The sequence below is a fragment of the Charadrius vociferus genome, unplaced genomic scaffold (assembly GCF_000708025.1).
Source record: "Charadrius vociferus isolate BGI_N301 unplaced genomic scaffold, ASM70802v2 scaffold266, whole genome shotgun sequence".
NCBI lineage: Eukaryota > Metazoa > Chordata > Aves > Charadriiformes > Charadriidae > Charadrius > Charadrius vociferus.
The window spans coordinates 1689733-1709396 of NW_009649114.1; the positions used below are offsets into that span (position 1 = coordinate 1689733).

The 19664-nt window shown below is 50.2% G+C and overlaps 1 protein-coding gene across 1 annotated transcript in view; it reads right to left on the reverse strand.

Moving 5' to 3' along the window:
• The window catches only part of NFASC (neurofascin), a 54928-nt gene that overhangs the window by 19903 nt on the left and 15361 nt on the right, over window positions 1-19664 (reverse strand). Inside the window, exons 10-25 of the mRNA XM_009888289.1 lie at window positions 19586-19656; window positions 19124-19267; window positions 18623-18734; window positions 18358-18524; window positions 17624-17771; window positions 16843-16967; window positions 15885-15920; window positions 15001-15102; window positions 14690-14887; window positions 13627-13697; window positions 12795-13017; window positions 10629-10744; window positions 9168-9372; window positions 7003-7125; window positions 6217-6417; window positions 4241-4255 (exon numbers count right to left, since the gene is read on the reverse strand). Of these exons, the coding sequence (XP_009886591.1) occupies window positions 4241-4255; window positions 6217-6417; window positions 7003-7125; window positions 9168-9372; window positions 10629-10744; window positions 12795-13017; window positions 13627-13697; window positions 14690-14887; window positions 15001-15102; window positions 15885-15920; window positions 16843-16967; window positions 17624-17771; window positions 18358-18524; window positions 18623-18734; window positions 19124-19267; window positions 19586-19656 (2057 nt within the window). The remainder of the gene's footprint in view (window positions 1-4240; window positions 4256-6216; window positions 6418-7002; window positions 7126-9167; window positions 9373-10628; window positions 10745-12794; window positions 13018-13626; window positions 13698-14689; window positions 14888-15000; window positions 15103-15884; window positions 15921-16842; window positions 16968-17623; window positions 17772-18357; window positions 18525-18622; window positions 18735-19123; window positions 19268-19585; window positions 19657-19664) is intronic.

Below are 19664 nucleotides of genomic sequence, written 5' to 3' on the forward strand. Positions count from 1 at the left end.
GGAGAATGGAGAAAGAGTCTAGGGGCGGCACTGTTGCAGGATGGGCCCGGGCGGTGGGAAGGCGGCACTGCGGCGGCCAGCGCTCCCGCAGCCATGGGGGGATTTAGCCCTAAGCTGCCCCGGGGTTCAAAGCTACAGCCTCATTTGTGTTTGAATACGAAACGTAGGGGGGAGAAAAGCTCAGCTGGGAGATTTGGGGGAGAGAAGATAAGGGGCACTTTCTAGGCTTTGAAATCCATTTCCTAATGAGAGCTGGTTCAGTCTGGGGGGGGGGGTGGGGGGGGGAAAGGCGGTCTGTCAGGGCTAATTAAGGGGTGACAGATCACTGCTCCTGGCAGGAAAAGGTTGGGGGGGGGGGCACGGGGGAGATGGAGGGGCCAGGCTGGCATTTCCAGAACCGCGCATTTTGAAAATTTAGAAATTACACACATCCTTCTAAAAATGCGGTTGCACTAATTTGTCGGGTATAACGAGCTTTGCAGAGCAGCTGAATCTATCTTTCTGCATTCTCAAGGTGCGGTTCACTCGAGGGCTTTGACAAGAGTTGCCTCAAGTTTAGGCAGGAGCCGAAGCATCTGGCGTTTGTGTGATGGGGAAAAAATTCTCCCCCTCTCCGAAAGCCGAAGGAGGTGCGGAGAAGGGGCTGCCACCTTCCCGCCTGCAGGGCAGAGCAGCACCCTGCAAACCAGTGGTGCCAGCAGGCTTGAAATTGCCCCAGTACACCCAGCAAACCCAGAGTAAAAGCCAGCAACAGCCATTCCCGCTCCCCTGCTCCCACCGTAGCCTGAGCCCATCTTCCTGGAAACGGCTTAAACGACCGTTCAGGTCGTTAATAGGCCCCATCTTTGCGAGGCAGAGATTGCTTTTTCCGTCTGCAAGATGCATTACCCTTTCAGGTAATGGAGAGCGAGGGGCACGGTGGGGAGGAGATACGCGGTTCTAATGGTCAGGGGATGCGGTGCTCCGGCTGTAGCAATTAATAGGCTGAGTAACGAGAGAGATGCTTGCAGCAGGACGGCTGCGCTCTTGGCTGCAGCCTGGCTCCCAGGACTGTGAATGGCCCGGTGAGAAGGAGCCCAAACCTTACACAAAAACTGTGAGAGACTCAGACTGGGGAAAAGGAACAACCCAAAACTGAGAGGAAGAATCATAAAAGTAAGAGGGGGATATTTAAAGAGGGACTCGAGTTATGGTCCAAGTAGTGTAGCGCTTCAACGAGTAGTTTCATGGGGTTTTTTGCAAAATACAGGAAACAATACCCATCCATATTGCTCTTTAATTATTTAAAGGTGCTTTTAATGTGTTGTTAGGCTGTAGTAACAGCTTTCCCTTGGGTGTGTCTACAAAATAATTAGGCTTGGAGAAATTTGATTAATTTTTCATGAATTTTGATGATTAGCCAAATACATTTTCAGAGATTTTTTTTTTTTTCTTGCCCTCTCACAGTTTTTAGCAACAGGAGGAAAGTGCAAAGTCTTTACCATAAAGATAAAGTGTTCCAAATCTGATCTCTATAAGAAATTCAAGAATAGAAAGGAGCGATTGAGTAGCCTCTAACAGAGAGGGCTCAGCAGTTCTCTCTGTTTCTACTGCCGTCCATTTCTAAAATGAACAATAGGATCTTTCTCCTCTGATTCATAATTATGGAGAGACAAGAAGGGAACAAAGAAAAGTCAACGTTTTTTTCCTTAAAGTCTAAGACCAATACCCTTTATGGTCCCTGATGAAGTTTTTCCATACACAGGGGTAGTATAGAATCCAGCTTTGATTTTTTCTCATTCATAGCATAAATGAGAGCGCTTTTTAGACATCCCCTCTTTTCCCACGTCCCCTCTCCCTTTGTCCAGGTCTGGCTTAGGAAAAGTAAAGCCTTTCCTAAGGGAAAGTCCTTGCACTTCACTTTGATTTCATCAAGCTGGTCTAGTTTCTCATACACACACAAAACAGCTACAACCCTGTATATGTAAGGTTACCCCTGGAAAAAAAAAGACTTTTTGGTTTTGAGTGCCAGCAGCCCATGGCAAAGAGCATTTTACTGCAATTTAAGACAACTTTCACTGTGAATCCATAAAATCTACAAAAATCTAGGTCACTGAGCGGAGATAAATCTTCCGAGAAAGGTCAAGCAGTATTTCACTCGAACCCAGTACTTGTTAGGAAGAGAAACAGCCTCTCGGGACGAACGCGGCTCGAATTGTGTAACAGCTCCCGCACCCGCCCCGTGTCCTAACGAGAAATGACATCCAGCTCAAGAGCAAGACAAAGATGTGTGCTGGATCTTGCTATGGCTTATATCGCCTTGATGAACCTTGCCGAAGCCTGGCACGGTGAGGAAGCTGCGGATGGGGCTGAGTTAGCACTTAATGACCTATTACTCCAGTTGCTGACTCTTAAGATGTCTTTCAGCTCTGGCATCTCTCGTCTCTGTGCTGTTTCTCCTACCAGAAGGTCAGAAATAGAGGGGTGGGGGACCAGCGGGTTCTGTTCTTGTAGAATCATCCTTTAAATGGCAATTCATTCATCTGCCTTCCAGTGGTATAAGAAATAACGCCTAAATTGGTATGATGCTGGAAGGATAAAGAGATGGCATTGTGTTTTCGAAGTTCAGCCGTATCCACTGAAAGTAGAAAAGTACCGAACCACAAAGAAAAATCCAGAATTTTGTGGCTAAGCTAAACCCTGGCTGAACTACGAACTATAGCAGCGAAACAGCCCTCCCGGACTCAGAGGATAGAGCTCCTCTAAGCCAAATGGTTATGTCCGTTTTCAGTTTCCCACCACCCAAAGCAGACCAATCTGTTACCCCCTTTTTTTTTTTTTTTCCCCCCAGGAAGAGAAAATATAGTAAGAAAAAGATTGGCATCTATTCAGAAAGGAAAAAACCAAAAAAACGGCAAAATAATATTGGGTAGAGAGACATCACTGCAACAAAAGAAAAGGAGGAGAAACATCTAGGAGGTAGGAAAGCAAAACCTACAGGTGCAGCGAGCAGGTCCTGCCCCTGTATCACTTGGGAAGAGTCTTCCCTAAGAAGCTGTTCCTCCCTGGGGAGCACCAGCAGCGCCGGGGCCGTGTCCGGCAAAGGCAAAGCACGACCTCTTACAGAGCCCTTGGCAAAGGGCAAATGAGCGCTCTCGCTCCAGACCGAAAGCTTTTCCGCAGCATTCGGGGTGCGTTTTGGCTGGCTGCGCTCCCTGGCCCTGCCGCTACCCCCCTTCTGAGCTCCGTCACGGGGTTGACCCCCACGGCTGAAATATTGGCTCAAAGAGGGCCGGGGGGGGTGGGGGTTGGGGAGGGAGAGGAGGGAAAAGTCCCGTCTGCAGCTTTCGTAAGAGGCGGGTGTCCTTCTTTGGGCAACCAGAAGTTGTGCTTATGCTTTGGACTTTGCAGGGTTGACACTGGGTAACTGCGGGTCTGAGTTTCTTGGAAAGCAGGTAGAGATGCTGCACACCCCCCACCGCCCCGTTAAAAAGTTTTCTCTCTGCTTCAACACTGCTGTAGAGATTCGCAATCGAGGGCAAAGCCAGCAACAGCCTGACATGCAGACATGCACAGCGGTGGCGCAAACATTGTCCTTAACCCTTTCAATGGGCGCCTGGAAAGGAAAGGTTCCTCCTGTACCAAAGCCCCCGCGGCCCCCGAAGACCGCGGGGAGGTGTGCGGAGTGCGGTGCCTGTACGCTGCAACCCCGACCCGCTCGGCCAAGCGAGGCAGCTGCTCCGGCAGCGATGCTGCACCCTCCCGGGAGGGAAAATACAACTTAAATACTGCATGGCAGAGCACAGGCAGGCACCACCGAGCCGGGAAAGGCTGGTGAATGTTCTGCCGTATCTCGCAGGGAGGGGATGTTGAGGCTTAAAAAGGGAGAGGGCTTTGTGCAGACCTGGGATTAAAAACCTCTCTAATAGGGACACTTGACTCTCATTTTTGCTTGTACCGTCTGTGGCAGCTGCGGTGTTCGGTGGGTTTGGCTCTCATTGGGCGTCTGGGAGGTTGTTAAACCTCACTCGGAGATATTTTAATCTTTGCAGACCCCCCTCCGGTGGAGCCTGCCCTAATCCCCGCTGCCTGTGGGGCTCCTTTTTACCTGCTGTCAGTTCGTATGGCCAATTTAGACCCCTGACACTTCACCTTCCCATTGAAAGGGTTAATAGAGTACATGCTTAATTGCCAGCACACCCGAGCAAGCGTGGAGGGAGCCTTGCCCCATGCCCGTTACCTCCTCCGGCTGGTACGGTACCTGGGGTTGGCGTGGCTTCAGAGGGCAGCGCCAAGGATAGAGAGGGGAATACGAAGAGAGCATAGAAGAGAAGGGAAGAGAAAACAGAGGAATATATAAAACAACCAGAACACACCAACAAGAGACTCGGGACCACTTGCACACAGTCACCAGAGACTTGAGAGAGAGGGAATAAATGCGTTAGCAGCAACCCGGCACCCCCAGCCCCTTGCCCAGGCAGAGAGCGCAGCGACGGCCCCTCCGAGAGGGAGATTTCGGGGGAAACGCACCAGCTCCGCAGCAGAGATGCCAGTGCTGTCGATTAAGCAAAGTGCTTAAGCGGGTGCTTATATCCAATCCCAGCAAGGAGCGGTTTTGACACTCTGAATTTCGCCTTAGTTTTTTCTAATGTAATTCTAACATCAGCGCTCGTCCTGCCGTGTGCGGGTTGGAGCCCGTGGTGCACAACATCAGAGATGCATTTTACTTAAACTTCTCAGGTGAATGAGTCAGGCAAGCAGAAAACAACCTGTGAATGCATTAATGGGTTTAATTTTCTTAATCGGCTTTTTTTTTTTTTTTTTTTTCCCAATTTCAAAGGCATCTTTTGCGCAGCTTTACAGCAGGTACCTTCATACCGCAGTGGCATTTAGAGCTGCTAATCGTACCTACGTGCCTGTCACGAGCAGAACTCGCCTGTGGCCTGTTGTACCTCAGGGTCTCATGTTTTGAGGTCAAACTTTGCCGTATTTCTCTTACTTCAGACTGGCATTTGACTCTTCAATTTTTCTTGCTGCTTAATGGGCAATGCTTTGTCCTTTTGCTAGGTGGCAGCAGCTGGTCCCTGGGTGCCACCACCGGTCCGTAGCCCCGACCCTGTGGCCAGGGACCCCCACCTTGCCCCGCTGGCGCCCGCTGTACCTGCTATTTCTTGATACGGAGCAGTTCAGCCATACACAGCAGCAGTTGGTTATGGCTATTATTTAGCTGTGCTCTCCTGACAGTCGCTGTTAGCAGCATATAGAAACAAACCCAGCAAAGCAAACGTATATGAAACAAGTAGAATTATTGACTGTCAGCACCGACAACTTCAATCCCATCCCTGTGCTCTAGCAGTTTGTTCAGCTCCTTTGTAAAGCAATGTCGTGCCCCCTCTCAGGTTTGCCAGGGTGTAACTTAGATGATTTTTTTTTCCCATGGCATATGCAGCCCCATCTCCCATCCTGTCATGGCAATTAGCGATGCTGGAGCCCACCTAAGAGGTGTCAGGAAGCATTTCATTTCCACTGGGTCATCAGTAGAAATTACTTTTCCTACTCAGAGCCATTAGTTGGGGAGGGGGGATGGAGGAAAGGAGACAAAACCCCCATTAAATCAGAGCGCTAACCAAATCATAGGTCTTTTAGCAAATGCTAAAGAAAGGAAAGAGCCAGCTTTTGTCTCCCCGAGTTCCCTCAGGGCTCCTGAACTTTCACTTAGTTTGATGAATGTCCCACAATGGGCACTTTATCTTATTATGAATCTGGGAGTTGGGGCTTCACTTTGGAGGGTCAGGTCAGCTGCTGGTTGTGGGGTGACAGGGAAGTGGCACCGCAGCCCCTGCCTGGGGATCACTGCCCGGAGGATGCAGCTGCCGCAGCCCTTCGCGCCGCGTAAAAATCACCCGCATCTGCCCCTTATTTAACTCAAACGGGGACTGCAGAGGGGCAGATTAGAGCTTCACCTTTTGCAAGAGGAGAGTAAGATGCCCTCCTGCTCCGGGGCATGTGATGAATGGCAATTGCTTTGGGGGGACGGCAAGGTGGTCACCCAGAGCGCAGGACAGTCCCCCCGTCACCAGCATTTCTGCTGCAGTATTTGGTCCTCGTCCTCTATCTGTCCCTACTGTGCACCGGTTACTGGTTGTTCTGTGGACCACCTGCAGTTTTTGGCTGACACGTGTACCGTCACCCCCTTAACCCCGCAGCAAAGCCAGAAGCTGTTGCTGCTGCACATACCTTCGTTCAGCAAGGCTGGCGACTCCTCCACTATGGTTTCTCCTTCTCCCACCTGGGTCCGTGCGCGCAGGAAGAAGCGATAGCGCGAGATGGGGTCTGTCCTCTGCAGGGTGAACCTTGTCTGATTGGGGGAGAAGTTCTCTACCAGGGTTCGGCCCGTTTTGGATCCGTTAACTGGGGAGGAAAGGCAGGTGGTGATGGCTGCAGCCTTGTTTCGGAAATACACTGTGCCATCTACCTCGTCCCCGCGCCCCCAGGCAGTCGGTGTGGGGGCACATGTGCTCAGAGCTCTTAAAGACACTTTGTCTGGGGCAGCCGGTGACTTACGGGCTGGGGGACCTGCTAGCGGGGCCGTTCGGGGTGGCGTAGGTGGCGGAGGAAGGGCATGGCACAAGTGCCAGGCTCTGCGAGGAGGCTGTGCCGCCCCAGACGTAGCGCTGGGCTCTGCGGAGCGCTCCGGGCAGCCTTTCTCACGTAGCCAGGAGGAGCTTGTGTTTGAGTGAGGACATAAACTACTCAGACTGCGCTTAAAGGTCTTTCCAAATCAGATATCAAACTTATTTCCCTTCAGCGGTCGAGTCTGGAGAAGGGCTGAGCACCCGCCACCCTCCCTGGTGAACCGCAGCCGCCCAGCACCGCGCCAGGGCTCCGCGCCAACACCAGCGCCTCCGTGCTGGAAGGCGGTAGGGAGAGCTTTCCGTGCTGGGTGAGCAGGCAATTAGCAGTGCGGAAAAAATGGTTAATGACTTAACGGTTATCGCTAAGAAGATACCGTGTGGAACGTACAGGCTTGATATCTAAGGTTGTATCCTGTGAGGACTCCGTTGGGATGCTCTGGGTGATCCCACTCCAGATTGATGCTTTCCAGATTAGGCTGTCGGATTCTTAAATACCTGGGGGAGCTGGGCACTTGGGGGGAGGATGGGACCGGGAAGGAGAGGGAAAGAAGAAAAAAACATACAAGATAACATACCTTACAATACCGTATACATCGCAGGCTGACTGCGCCACGCCAGACACTCATAAATACACACACACAGGTAACGCACACGCTAAAAGTCAGAAACCGACTGAACAAGAATCTGTGCCAGAAACCATGCGCCAGCCCAAGGTTTTCAGCAGGGTGTGTGCAGGGAGCAGAAACCAGAGCAGCTCTGCATGCAAGCCCAGCGCCGGCAGCGCCGTGCCGCACCGCGCTCGCTGGTACCGCTGCCCTCCCGCGCGTACCTCGCTCAGGCACCCGCAAAAGATGCTCCAGCCGTGAAGCGGAGCTGTGACACAGTTCAAGTCCCACTTCTGTATGGTTTTTATCTGTATTTTATATATATTTGTGTGTGTATATATGTATATAAATATATATATATTTATATGTGGGTTTACATATATATATATTTATACTTTACTGATCTTGTTTACAGCTCCCACCCAGCCTAACTTCTGCATCTCATGTATTTATCTGTTGGAACAGTGAAAAAATAATATAGCAGCTTCTCTTATTGCAAAGCATCTTTGTGTTATTAATGTTTAGAGACCTGTAACAGGGAGCCAGTGCATGCATACGGCGGTCCTTACCCTGAGGAACAGCTGCTTTTATGACTGCTTATTCAAAGCTAGCAAAGGAAGGAAAGCATTATACATTCGTGAACTGAATGGTTCTCCTGGTTTACTCATAATTGCGGTATCTCGACTGGGGGAAGAGCTTGGCTCTCTGATCTGAGAGATTATGATTTATTTTTTAAACAGGAGGTTTTTTTAACTTTTGCAGATTATCATTCAATGTCCTAAACAGCAATATAGAGTCAATAAAATTGCTTAGTGATATAGGAAAAGACAAATCAGCAGTTTACTTATGACAAGAGTATAAGCTGCTATAACCGTTTCAATCAATGCCATCCACATATGCATATAGCTCCCCTAAACGTGTATATCTCCCCAAAATGCATCTGTCTTCCCAAATGCATCTAGCTCCCCCAAATGCTCCGTGCCGCTAGCACACAGGTAAGCAGCTTGATCAAAACACACCTGACTGCAGAGCCACCCTCCTGGAACAGAGTCCCTTCTTTTTAAATGAGCTTAATCGTGGCTGAAATTCATTGAAAATCCTTAGAACATGGTGACAGCATCCAAGAAATCATTAAGAAAGAGACTGGCCTGAGAGACACTGTTGCTGTATACAATGGGAATGGGAAGAAGAGGAAGAAGACGACCCTGTAGCATTTTGCATGAGCTGAGAGAGGATTTTTTCCCACTGTCTACTGTTTTCTCCTCTTGCAGTTTTGTAACATGCTGTGCCCAAAACATCTGTGCTATAGGAAGATTCACTGCCAGTCACTGAAAGTGCAGCTCCAACAAAAAGTTATTGGCGTGGCTATAAATAGCTCCTGTGACAGCAAGAAAATTAAAATCTCAAGTTCATCCTTGACACGAGCTCTTTAAACGCTTTTGCCTTAAAAGCCTGACAGGGGTATTAGTGACATCCTTTCGGAACAAAAGCGCTTAGGTCTTACCGAGACTCTACTGCCTTTTGCTGAGCAAGAGGAATAACTGCACTCCCGTTTCACCGACCCGCGGCACGGGGAGGTGCGGTGACATTTGCATCTCGGGCAGCAAATCAAGGGCACGGTGCTGTGCCTCCGAAGAGGCGGTGCAAACGTTTTGCTTGTTCACCCTAAGCGATGCTTGCCGATGCGTTCAGAGCACCTGAAGGGGATTTTTAGATTGATGAGACGGTGCCAGGAGTTAGCTCGAGGTGTAGCTGCCAGAGATGTCACCTACCCCGCGGTGACGGAGGCAGTGCCGTGTGACACTGATGCTGCCCAGAAGATGCTCAGCTAAAAATGGTCCCTAGCGCGTGTCCCCAGCAGTGCCGCGGCTCTGCCGCAGAGCGGTGCGGGGTCCGGACCGCTCTCTAGAGCTGAACCACCCAAACCTCTCCCAGCACGGGAACATACCTCCTTCTGGCGTGGGGAACTCCTTAACTTCGCTGCGTGGCCCATCTCCTCGCCCGTTGGTTACAACCATCTCAAGCTTGTAGTTGCTGTAAGGAAACAGCCGGGACACTATGCCCCGGTTTCGGTCTCCAGGAAAACTCACATACTGCCGTTTTTTGGAGACCCACAGGTTCTTCAGCAAACTACTGTCTCTCCAGAAATAGGCCTTCAAGAAACATGCATGGCAAGTGAAGCTTTTCCCATTTAAGTGCAATTGTGTGTTGGTTTGTTTTTTTTTTCGTTAAGAAAGCATAGCAAAAACTTTGCCTTTCCAAAGAGCAGCTCTGGGCTGCAGAAGCCTTTTTAGAGCAATTAATGAAGCTCCACGTCCCCCCAGCGAGGCAGGTCAGTGGTGTTACCCGAGGAATAGGCTGAGCGTGGGGTTAAAAGCGCTTACCAAAGGTTCCAGAGCAAAACCAGCTCAGCTCAGACTACGAAGAGCCGATTCTGGCTCCTACGCACTGGGCGTCCAGTGACTCTCCCGTTCTGCCCCGATTAGTACCGTGGCGGTGTACAAGGAAAGGTGGGACACGTCCAGGCACAAAGGAAAGGCTGAACTTGGAAAGTCTCCCGTTCGAAGCCCCGACTGCAAATCTTATTTCACGCGGAAATAAGATTCATTCAGAAAACAGACCAGAATGACAGAGCAGAGGCAGAAGAAAATGAAAGCAGTACGCGGGGAGCTTGCTTTATGCCCAGCGGATTGCTGGGTTTGAAATGGTGTAACTGTTTGCAGGACACACGCTTTTGGGAATGTCTTAAACTCTGCTAGAAGGGGCTCCGTCCAGACTTCTGCTTGTTTTCAACAGGGTCTGTCCTCTGTACATAAACACTGGTGTTTTACCGCAGCAGTAAATGAACAAAGAGGATCCGTGCTGTCTTTAGTTGCCGGTTAGTAGGAACCGCTGGGTTTAGGCTTTGCGGGGGTTGGTGTTCATTAAAAGACGATGTCAGTACTTTGGGGATGACACAAAAACTAACCTGTTTGTACCTATCTGAGGTCATTCCCCCCACCCCGAGCCAGCCAGCCTGTGGTTCTGGGCAGCTCTAGAGCCAGGAGACACCTCCCTGCCTGGGCAGGACCACCCCCAGCCCCTCTCTGGGTGCTCAAGGGCAGCCCCGCTTGCTTTGTCGGAGCACCCCAGATCCTGCGGGAAGGACCAGCCCAGCACCGAGCCCTGGGGGAGCAACGGGAGATGTCCCCAGCCCCATCCAGGCACCACAAAGAGCAAATCAAGGCACATCATTTTTGGCGCTCGGCCCCCGTGGTCTGCACCCGGCCATGGCAAAGGGGTCCTGATGGCCGGAGGAGAGTTTTCTGTCATCCCCATCGCGGGCAGCTCCATCGCCGGGGCCGCCTCGCCTTGTGAGAGGGTTAGCTGTATTGCTAGTCAGTGCCGAGGAGATTTGGGTTTTGCTCACTCTGTACTCCTTGAGCTGTCCCTGGATGGTGTCCAGGTGCACTCGGGTCCAGGTCAGAGCAATGGCAGTGCTGTTTAAAACTCTTATCCTAACATCCGTAGGCGCAGCCTTGGGATCTGAGCGTTCAGGGATAAAGGAGAGCGTATGTTAGGCACCCGGCGGTACCCTGGAGGTCAGACAGACAGACGGACGCCCCTCTGCCCCGCTTTGCCCTTGCCATGGGTTGCCCATTGCGGGGCGAGCAGCGGCCCCACGCGCCGGCTCTGCCATCTGCAGGCACCCCGGCAGCATTTTTCTGGGGATAATCATCTCCTTTTCTCTCTCCTTAAATTCAATTTCTGAGGCTTTCCAAATCTGATAACATGAAAGAGCAGCAACAGGCTGGTCCTCCGCTTCCCGGCCGCCCTCATCGGGGGCGAGCAGCCCCCACCACCGCGCGAATGCACACAACAGCATCACTTACCTCTGTCCCCCTCACTTTCTCCCTGACCTCTGCATGCTTTAAAAGCTGCCTTTTGGGGTTTTTTTAGCAGTGCTTCCACAGGAAGGGGGGAACCCCCCCCCCATATCTCACTCGGCCAGCCGTCACGAGAATATTCGTGATCCCGTTAATAGCAGGGCTTCCTACACACTGCTGCGAGGATCACGGTAGCAAAGAAGGGGTCTGGCTCACTGCAGGGTACCGGCAGATCCATCCCCCTCCCGCTGCCCCTGGCTGGCCACTGTTAGACCCAGGAGTTACAAAACTACCTGTTATTTCCACATCCCTTAATGTGAATTTGGCCAGAACCTGCTGTTGATCCAGTTGGGATTTTTTACCTCCTCCTTACAGGTCACCTGCTTCGATGTAGAAACCTGCAGTTATTTGTGAAGCAATTCAGACGTGACAGGGCAGGCACTAGTGTTTTTGTTCGGTTTTGTTTTGTTTTTTAACTTGTCCCAGCCCTCGGGACACAGGCAGGAACACACATATGCCTGGGGTGTGATGTGGGAGCTGTGAGCTCCCTGGTTTACCTCCATCTAAAGCGCACACCTGCAGGCTCCTTCAGATCCCCCCAAAACTCGAAATTATTGCACAAGTTTTCAACTGAAACTGGAAAAAAACCCCACCCAGGTAGTGCGAAGACATGTAATGCAGAGACGATGGTGCAGTCGGGTGGTTGTGGAGCTTTTCCAGAAAGAGCCTCCCAGCCAGGTCCAGCTTTGCTTCCAGCGCTCAGCTCTTCCCCCGACTCCCACCGTTTCTGCCTATTTTCGCTCCCGTTGCCCTCTCTCCCCTGGGAGAAGATGCTCAGTCGGAGGATGTGTCGTGCGTGCTATCTCAGCGCCACGATTGCAGATTTTCTTGAAATTGCTGTGCCCTTTTTTGTGTGCCCTTGACTTCAAGCCTGGAGTCAGGGATGGTTAGCTGCCTTAGCTACCTCACTTCTCCGTAATCCCAAAGTCACACAACCAGGGACCCCCACTGATGCTGCAGTGTGAGGAACTAATATATATATATTATTTTTTTTTTTTAAAAAAAAAAAGCAGTTGGCAGCAAACCACATTATCCTAACAGGATAAGGATAATCGTAGTTCAGAGTGGTGGATGCTACGGGCAGAGACGGTGATACCAGTAGCCCAGAGAGAAGGTGAAAAGAATGTTAAACCAGCTGGCTGCTGTCCTGCGCGACCAGGTGGAAGGGTTTGAAAGAAAGATAAGCGGAGGCAATGGTGTGTTGCAGACAGGAGCCCAAGCTGGAGCTTAGCTGGGGCCGTGTCAGAGAGGCACAAGAATCCAGTCCAGGGTGACCCAAAGGCCCCTTTTGGCCATTCGTAGCGCCCCTCATCGGAGATGAACTCGGTGCTCCGCAGACGGCAGGGGCAAAAAAATGTTAGGCATTTTCTGGGAATATGGCCAGAGCTCGTCTTAAATGAAATCTTACTGTCTTCCATACTCAAAGTGTTATCTGGGTCTTATAGAGAGCAAGGGAGAGGCTAAGTGACCTGGGTCACACAGGCAGGATGTAATGGCCAAACCTCTTTCTTCCAAGGCCTGGAACTGGATTTTTGTGCCAAATCAGCAGTGCTGTGAACACACCCCGGGCCCAGGTGCCAGCCCACTGACCTTGGCTGGGATCCTGCCCTTCTGAAACACTTACGAGCTCCGTCTGAGAAAATACTCACAGTCTTCCCCGGAATAGCCGATGACGGTGTCAGGCTCCGGCGCTCTGCCAAAGTCATTCTCTGCCTGCACTTTGATCTCGTAGGGTACGTAGATGGGTGTGTTCCAGACGACGTGCCGTGGCGTCTTCACTGTCTCGTTGTACCAGCTCCCTCGGGGGTCCCTTCGTCTCCATCTCACAATGTACCTGAGGTTGGGGCCGTAAGCCTGAGTTGCGTTCAGGGGCTGAGTGGACCAAAACAGAAAAAGAAAGTGAGAAGGAGAAAGAGCAACCGCATTTCTCTGCCGTGGAGCTCCAAAAAGTTCTGTTCAGCAGCTGGTTCTTATTTCATGCTCCATCAGCCAATCTCAAAGGAGGTCAATATTTTTGTTCCCAGAGAGATGTCCCTAGTCCTTGCCCAAGGCAGGACCAAGAACCATATCCTTATATTCCAGTCCGTTCTCCCACTGCGATTTCTGTCCTCCTGTCAGATGCTGGCTTATTTGTGGATGACACCTGCTGGTCTACAGAGAAAAGCAAGAGCTGCTCCGTAAGCCCTATATACTGCTGCAGGAATCAGACTCTGAGCATCCTCCCTAACCTGTGTCTGTGATCCAGCATCTTTTCTTTGGCTCACTTTGTTGCAAATTACTGTTTTTATCACAAACCTTCTTCTAGGCACTAGCAATGGCCTCTTTTGTAAATGCATCTTTTGCTTTTTATTTCCTTTATGACTATTAAGGTTATGGTATTCTGTGTGGTACATCACACATGCTGATGTTCTCTATCTCTTAGCATCTGTGGCCATAACAGTAAGACGCTGGGTGGCTGTCAAGCATCAAAGAAGAACTCACCGTCCAGGTTATCTCCATGTTGTTTTTTTGGGTCCCTGCCCCTTGAACTCCTGTTGGGTTAATTTCAGGACCTGAAATCCACATTGGGGGGGAAGAAAAAAAACCAAAATCAAAAAACAGTTTCTAATGTTGAAAAATGACCATTTGAGTGGTTAAAAACCCTTTACAGTGCAAGCCAAAACTACTTCTAAGACAGAAGTTAATGGCCTGATTTTTCCAGAAGTTCCCATTCAGGTTAATGGAACATGAGACTCTCAGCACTCCTGAAAACCAGGCCATTTATTTAGGAGCCTCTTTTTTTTTTCTTTTCCAAAATGTCCTAAATCTTTGAAAGACAGCCATTGTGAAGCAACCCCAGGAGCCGAGTCTGACACTTTTGAAATCTGAAACAAGAGGAGTAATGTCGAAAGCCAACACTAGATGCCAGTAGATATTGCAGAAGTATCTCTGCAATGGTTAAAGTAAGAAATGCAGCAGTAAGCTTCTTGTGAATTCCTCATATGAATTTTCCCAAGTATTCTACAGCCTACAAAGCACTGGGCACGCAAACTGAAGACCCGAGTCTTGGTTGTGGACTGGAGCACACTTTACTCCTACATCAATCTGGGCTCCTGGCCAGCTCTACCAGCGGACAACGAATTAGCAATTTTGGAACAAAATGCCTTTTGCTTGTGGCCAGATTACACTCGAGTCTAATTTTCCAAGAGACTTCTGAGCTTCCTGTGGTCAGAAAGGATGAAAGACTTTCTTTAGAAAGCTTCTCTGTAAGGTGAACCCGGGCTTTCCTTCAACACACTCTGCTGGAGTGACCTTTGCGTAAATCTTTCCGTTTGAGTTTCGCTGCTCTGCAGAATGTCAGTCATGAGCTTGAGGATGTGATATATAAAATTACACCCCAGCATATGCATGGACCAGATCATTCCCTCAACCTGTGTAAATCTGTTTCTGTTACAGGAGCTGTGATCATACACCACGAGGGAAGAGTCTACACAGAGAGTGGTGGCCAGATGTTCTTACAACGTCACGTCACTGCGGCAAGAGGGACCGGGTGGATGGTACTCACGTGCCCCGTTGGTCTGGTATCGTTCGGAGGGCACGCTGGGCAGGCTGCTGCCCACGTCGTTCACCGCAATCACCCGAAATTGGTAGTTGACATAAGGAGAGAGGCTCAGGACGGCCGAGTTGATGCTCCCGGGGTACCTGGAGTGGTTATGCCACATGCCAGGTTGGAACCGGTCCTCCTCAAACTGGACGATGTAGTCTGGGGGAGAGGATGGAGAGGTGGGGTTAAGGACTCAGCTCACAAGGAAAGCTTTCCCTCCACCGTGCAGAAGAAAGCGGGAGGGATACGGGGCAGAGGGTCTGGCAGCTGACCTGTGATGGGACTGTTATTGTCGTCGCCGGGAATCCACGTCAGCCGCACGCTCCTCTCGGCCAGGTCTGTTAGCTCCAAGTCACGGGGCCGGTCGGGTCGTTCTGTTGGCCGAGTAACGAGACAAATTAGGCTGGGATCGTCCCAGGAGTGCCAGTTCCCATCGCTTCTCCCAGGAGGGGAAGCCCTGGCCGTCTTAGCCCAGACCTGGGGTAGGACACGTGCTCTGCGGCACGATTCACATCCTGCAGCTCTTGGTGGATCCGTGCAATTTCTTAAATACAAATGTGTTCATCGTGCCCTGCCTTGAAACCCTACCTGCGCCCTGGACACCTGATGTTATCTGGTGGGGGAAGCACAATATAGTGGCTTAGTGGGGGGATACATGATCTTACAGCAAACGACACGCGGCTGTCCAAAATATCGATGCAAACAAATAGAACAGAGATGACACAAAACCTCAATGAAAATACCTTCTTGTTAGAAATGCTCTGGGCACAATTCTGGTTTCTTTATCGGGTCACAACCCACATGGTCTCACAGAACCAGCTCGTGCAATAACAGTAATAGTAATAACTTTTTTCCAGGTAAAGGTCAAGGGATTCAATGTGATTTTTTTTTTTTCCCCTCCCTCCCATCAGGGCTCACCATTTCCAGGTATGGGTAAGGTCATTCTGGCACTGTGGGACATGAAACAGTGTGACACAGGACTTTTCTACCCGCGGCCATCTGGATGGGTTTTCAAGGACAACATGGACAGGACTTGGAAGCATCAGCTCCCAGCTTTATCAACCGCTACACCTAGATTTTCTGCTGGTGTTATTGGCAAGGCAAAACAAAATCAATTTACAAAATAAAATAAACCCAATGAATTAGTGATGATTACCTTTAGGTAACTCTCTCAAACGGTTAGCAGGGACAGCTGCAAGGTAAGACATTGGTTGTTAACGGTGTTAGTTTAGTCATGAAGCTTGGGTGGCCAAAGGAGCACCTGGCAAATATAAAGTTACACACGCAGTTACGGATTTCGGAAGGATCCGATCCTGCCTGGGGACCTCCTTCCCCCAGAGACCCCCGGGCGCGCTCTGCACACCTTTATTCATACTGCTGGGCCACGGCAAAGGGGAAACGTCAGCCTGCTGTAGAGTTAATTAGCTATTAGGGGAAAAGGCAGGGAAACAAATCAAGCCCAAATTATTAGGGGTACGAGAATAACATTGTGCCCTGACTTCTGTAGGGCACTGCGGGTCTATGGCAGCAGCGCTGATGGGTTGGGGCACTGCCGGGAACGCAGCACGTCAGCGAGATCTGAGGTGGCCAAGAGCAGGGACCGATACATCTGGGGTTTGCGAGTAGATCTTGCAGCGTACATAAATGGGTGCGGGGAACTGGTTTAGGTTTGTCACTCCCCATAGTGCAAAGGGGACCTGCGAGGTGAGGAGCGGCTCCCTCGCCCCCGGGTTTCCAGTGCTGCTCAGCAGCCTGACATTCGGTTAAATTCACTTACAAATTTAGGACTGTTCTTGCAGAGCTTCAACAGCCACATTTGGCTATTTTTAGCTGTATGTAATAACTACTCTTTTTTTTTTTTTTTTTGTCTCAACGCAAGTTTCCTTCGACTCAAATTCAATGCCATTGTCTGAGCCTGAGACTAGGCAGCGCGTCCTTGCCGAGTCCTGCAGCAACGGCACAATTGCTCTGCCAGCGTCTCCCTGAGCATCGCTGCTTCAGAGGACGATTCTGTGATCACAGATCACCCTTTTCAGCCTGATCTTGAAGTCAGCCCGTTGTATTAAAAACAAAGCACCGAGTTCTGTGTCAGTACGGTGGGAGGATGGCTTTACCAAGTACGGTGAGGTACGCTTTAGCCGAGTCCTTGTCCAGCTCCGTGCTAGCCACGCAGGTGTAATCCCCTTGGTCCTTTTCAGCCACACCATATATTGTCAGACCATCATCTTCTTTCTTCATCCTTAAAGGGATGAGAACGATAATCACACAACTGTGCCTAAGGACATGAGGCAGCAAGGCTGAGGTCTAGTGGTTCTCTGATGAAATACATACAAAAGCCTAAACAGAACAAGGCGTACATCTCCGGTCTGAAGTTTTTATCAGCTAAGGATGTGTTGAGTTATTCTTGGAAACCTCATTTCCTAAGGAAGCAGCAAATGTGCTCTGGCATATATCTGGAATAATCACACTTTTAGGAAAACAGTCTGACCTCTGCCTGGCTCCTGTCCCGTGATCAGATCTCACTTCACGAGAAGGGACACGGCTATGGAAAGGAAATTATAACTGTACCACTCACAGCAGATAAACATTGTTGTTATTAACCCGCCTGTTTTATCAAGATGTCCTTAAATGTAATAAAACCTATTTGTAAATAAAACCTGTAATCAAAGTCGTGATTTACTGATAAGTCAGTTTTAATTGCTAGGCAGTGTCTGTTGGAAAGAGCTAGTAACTTTAAAAGTATCAAGAACAGCAAATGTTGCCTAGATGGGAACTGGATGTTTGTCCTTATTATCCCTGGTGACTCCTGAAACGCTCTGTAAAAAAGTCCGATGGCCCTGGGAGAGGAGAGCCGTGAAGACAGACCTGTTTCAGAAGACAGAGCTGAAGACAGACCTGTTTCCAATGTAGAGGGGCGCGTCGTCTTTCAGCCAGGTGACCGTGAGCTTCAGCGTAGGGTCGTGCTTTATGCGGCAGTGGAGGCGAGGCATGGAGCCCCTCTTCACCACCTGATCTTCTGGTCCTCTCACAATGCGGGTTGGGTCTGCACAAAGGCGGAAAGAAAGCGTTAAACACCAAACTGCTGGGTCTCAGCTCAGGAACTCAATGAAGAGTGGTGTTACTGGGAAAAGACAAGTGTGCACATCAAGTGTTTGTCGAGGTCGCTATAGTGAACTGTCTCCGATACAAATGCTTGCAAATAAATTAATTTAACAAGCCATTAATTCACGCTGACCCTCTAAAAAATACCCAGCTTTTTGAGTCAGCACTCAGTTTTGCTGAACAGGGAAAGCCCCGGTGGAAACTTGATTCAGAAAAAGTTTTATTGCCATCAGTTAACGCTGATGTACGTTTTGTATTTCTTTTGCAATGCTTATGGCATCGCACACCTCAGTATCCACACTAAGCCCTTCTACAGCTTCAGTATATCCACAGACTTGGTTTTTCTCAACATTAAAAGGGGATGTCTGCCCTTCTCTGGATTCCAGCTCCAAATTACGTAGTGCCTGTCCTGCTGACAAACTGCTGGAGCACACAACCAACCCTCCCTTAACCGAAATTATTATTTCTGCTGCAAGTTTCAGAAGATCCAAGAGACGGTTTTGACCAAGAGCCCTTTGTGCCCCTACCTTTGACCTCCAGGCGAACCTGCGCCTCCACTTTACCCAGGATGTTGGTAGCAACACAAGTGTAGATGCCCTGGTCCTCCTTCCGAGCCATGTTCATCTCCAAGCTCCCGTTCTCATGTGCCTTGTAGTTTCCTCCGTCCAGTGTGTTCCCCTGGCCGTTCTTAAACCTCACAACACCACAAAGCGCTATTGTAAGGGAAGAAAGAGCAGGACACCTCCCCTTCCCACCCCTCCAGAATGGCAGGGGATGCGCTGCAGCTCTTACCATCTCAGGGTGGGGATCGGCGAGCCAAAGAAGGGGCAGTCAAGCCGCGTCCTGTTGTTTTGAATCACCTTGATGAGCTGATTGCGAGGGGCCAGTATCCGTGGAGGCACATCTGCAAACAGCAAAAAGCACAGCCATTAAGAATAGAAACCAGTCTCCAGACCGCTGCTCCCTTCCAGTCTCATGCTCCACTCTCCCTTCTCTTTTGTTCGCTCTTCCTTGTTGGCACTTTCAAGACTCAGTAGAGCTCCTCTCATCTCTCCTGCCCTTTCTAGCCTCGCTACATGAATCAGCTTACATCTTAGTGCCAACGGGGCTCGCTCAGCCTTGCCTGGCTTTGCAGGTCCATGGCAATGGCCTTCTGCTTCAAAGCCCGGCTGCAGAGGTCATGTACAAAGGTACATCAGTGTCAGAGTAGCTAACAACAAAGAGGAAAGCAAATGGAGAACTTCCACAGGGAAAACGTGAGTATAGGGGTGTTCACCTCCCATAAGTACTTACCCAGGACGCTGACAAAGGCGTTGGCGAGAAGGTAGCCGTGCTCGTTGGACACGTTGCATTGGTACACAGCGCTGCTGCCGATCTGGGTATCTCGAAATACAATGGTGTCTCCAGCCACCTCTCGGCTCGGGTTGGGGGGAGAAGCTTCAAAGCAGAGAGCACTCTTTAAATTAAATTTTAAATTAAAATTCACAAGACACTCAGTATCATCACATATCTTTCCGTTTCAGCCCAGATGAAACCAGACGATGGTACCTGACCTCCCCAGCCTACAAAGACACGGCTCCGCTGGCCTTGTCTCAGACAAGCGGGTGGTTTACGTGCTGTGATGCCGGAGCACACGCACACGCACCGCTCAGCGGGGTGCCCGGCGCCCCACCAGCACCTCTGGCTCCCAGGGCCAGCCACGACATCCTTGGCTAGGTTTTTTTGTAAAGGAGGTACAGGTTCTTCCTTGCTCACCTTCTATGGGCTCGCCGTTCACCAGCCACTGGATCGCAGGCTTGGGGGTGCCGTTGGCTCGACCAACCATGCTCCCACC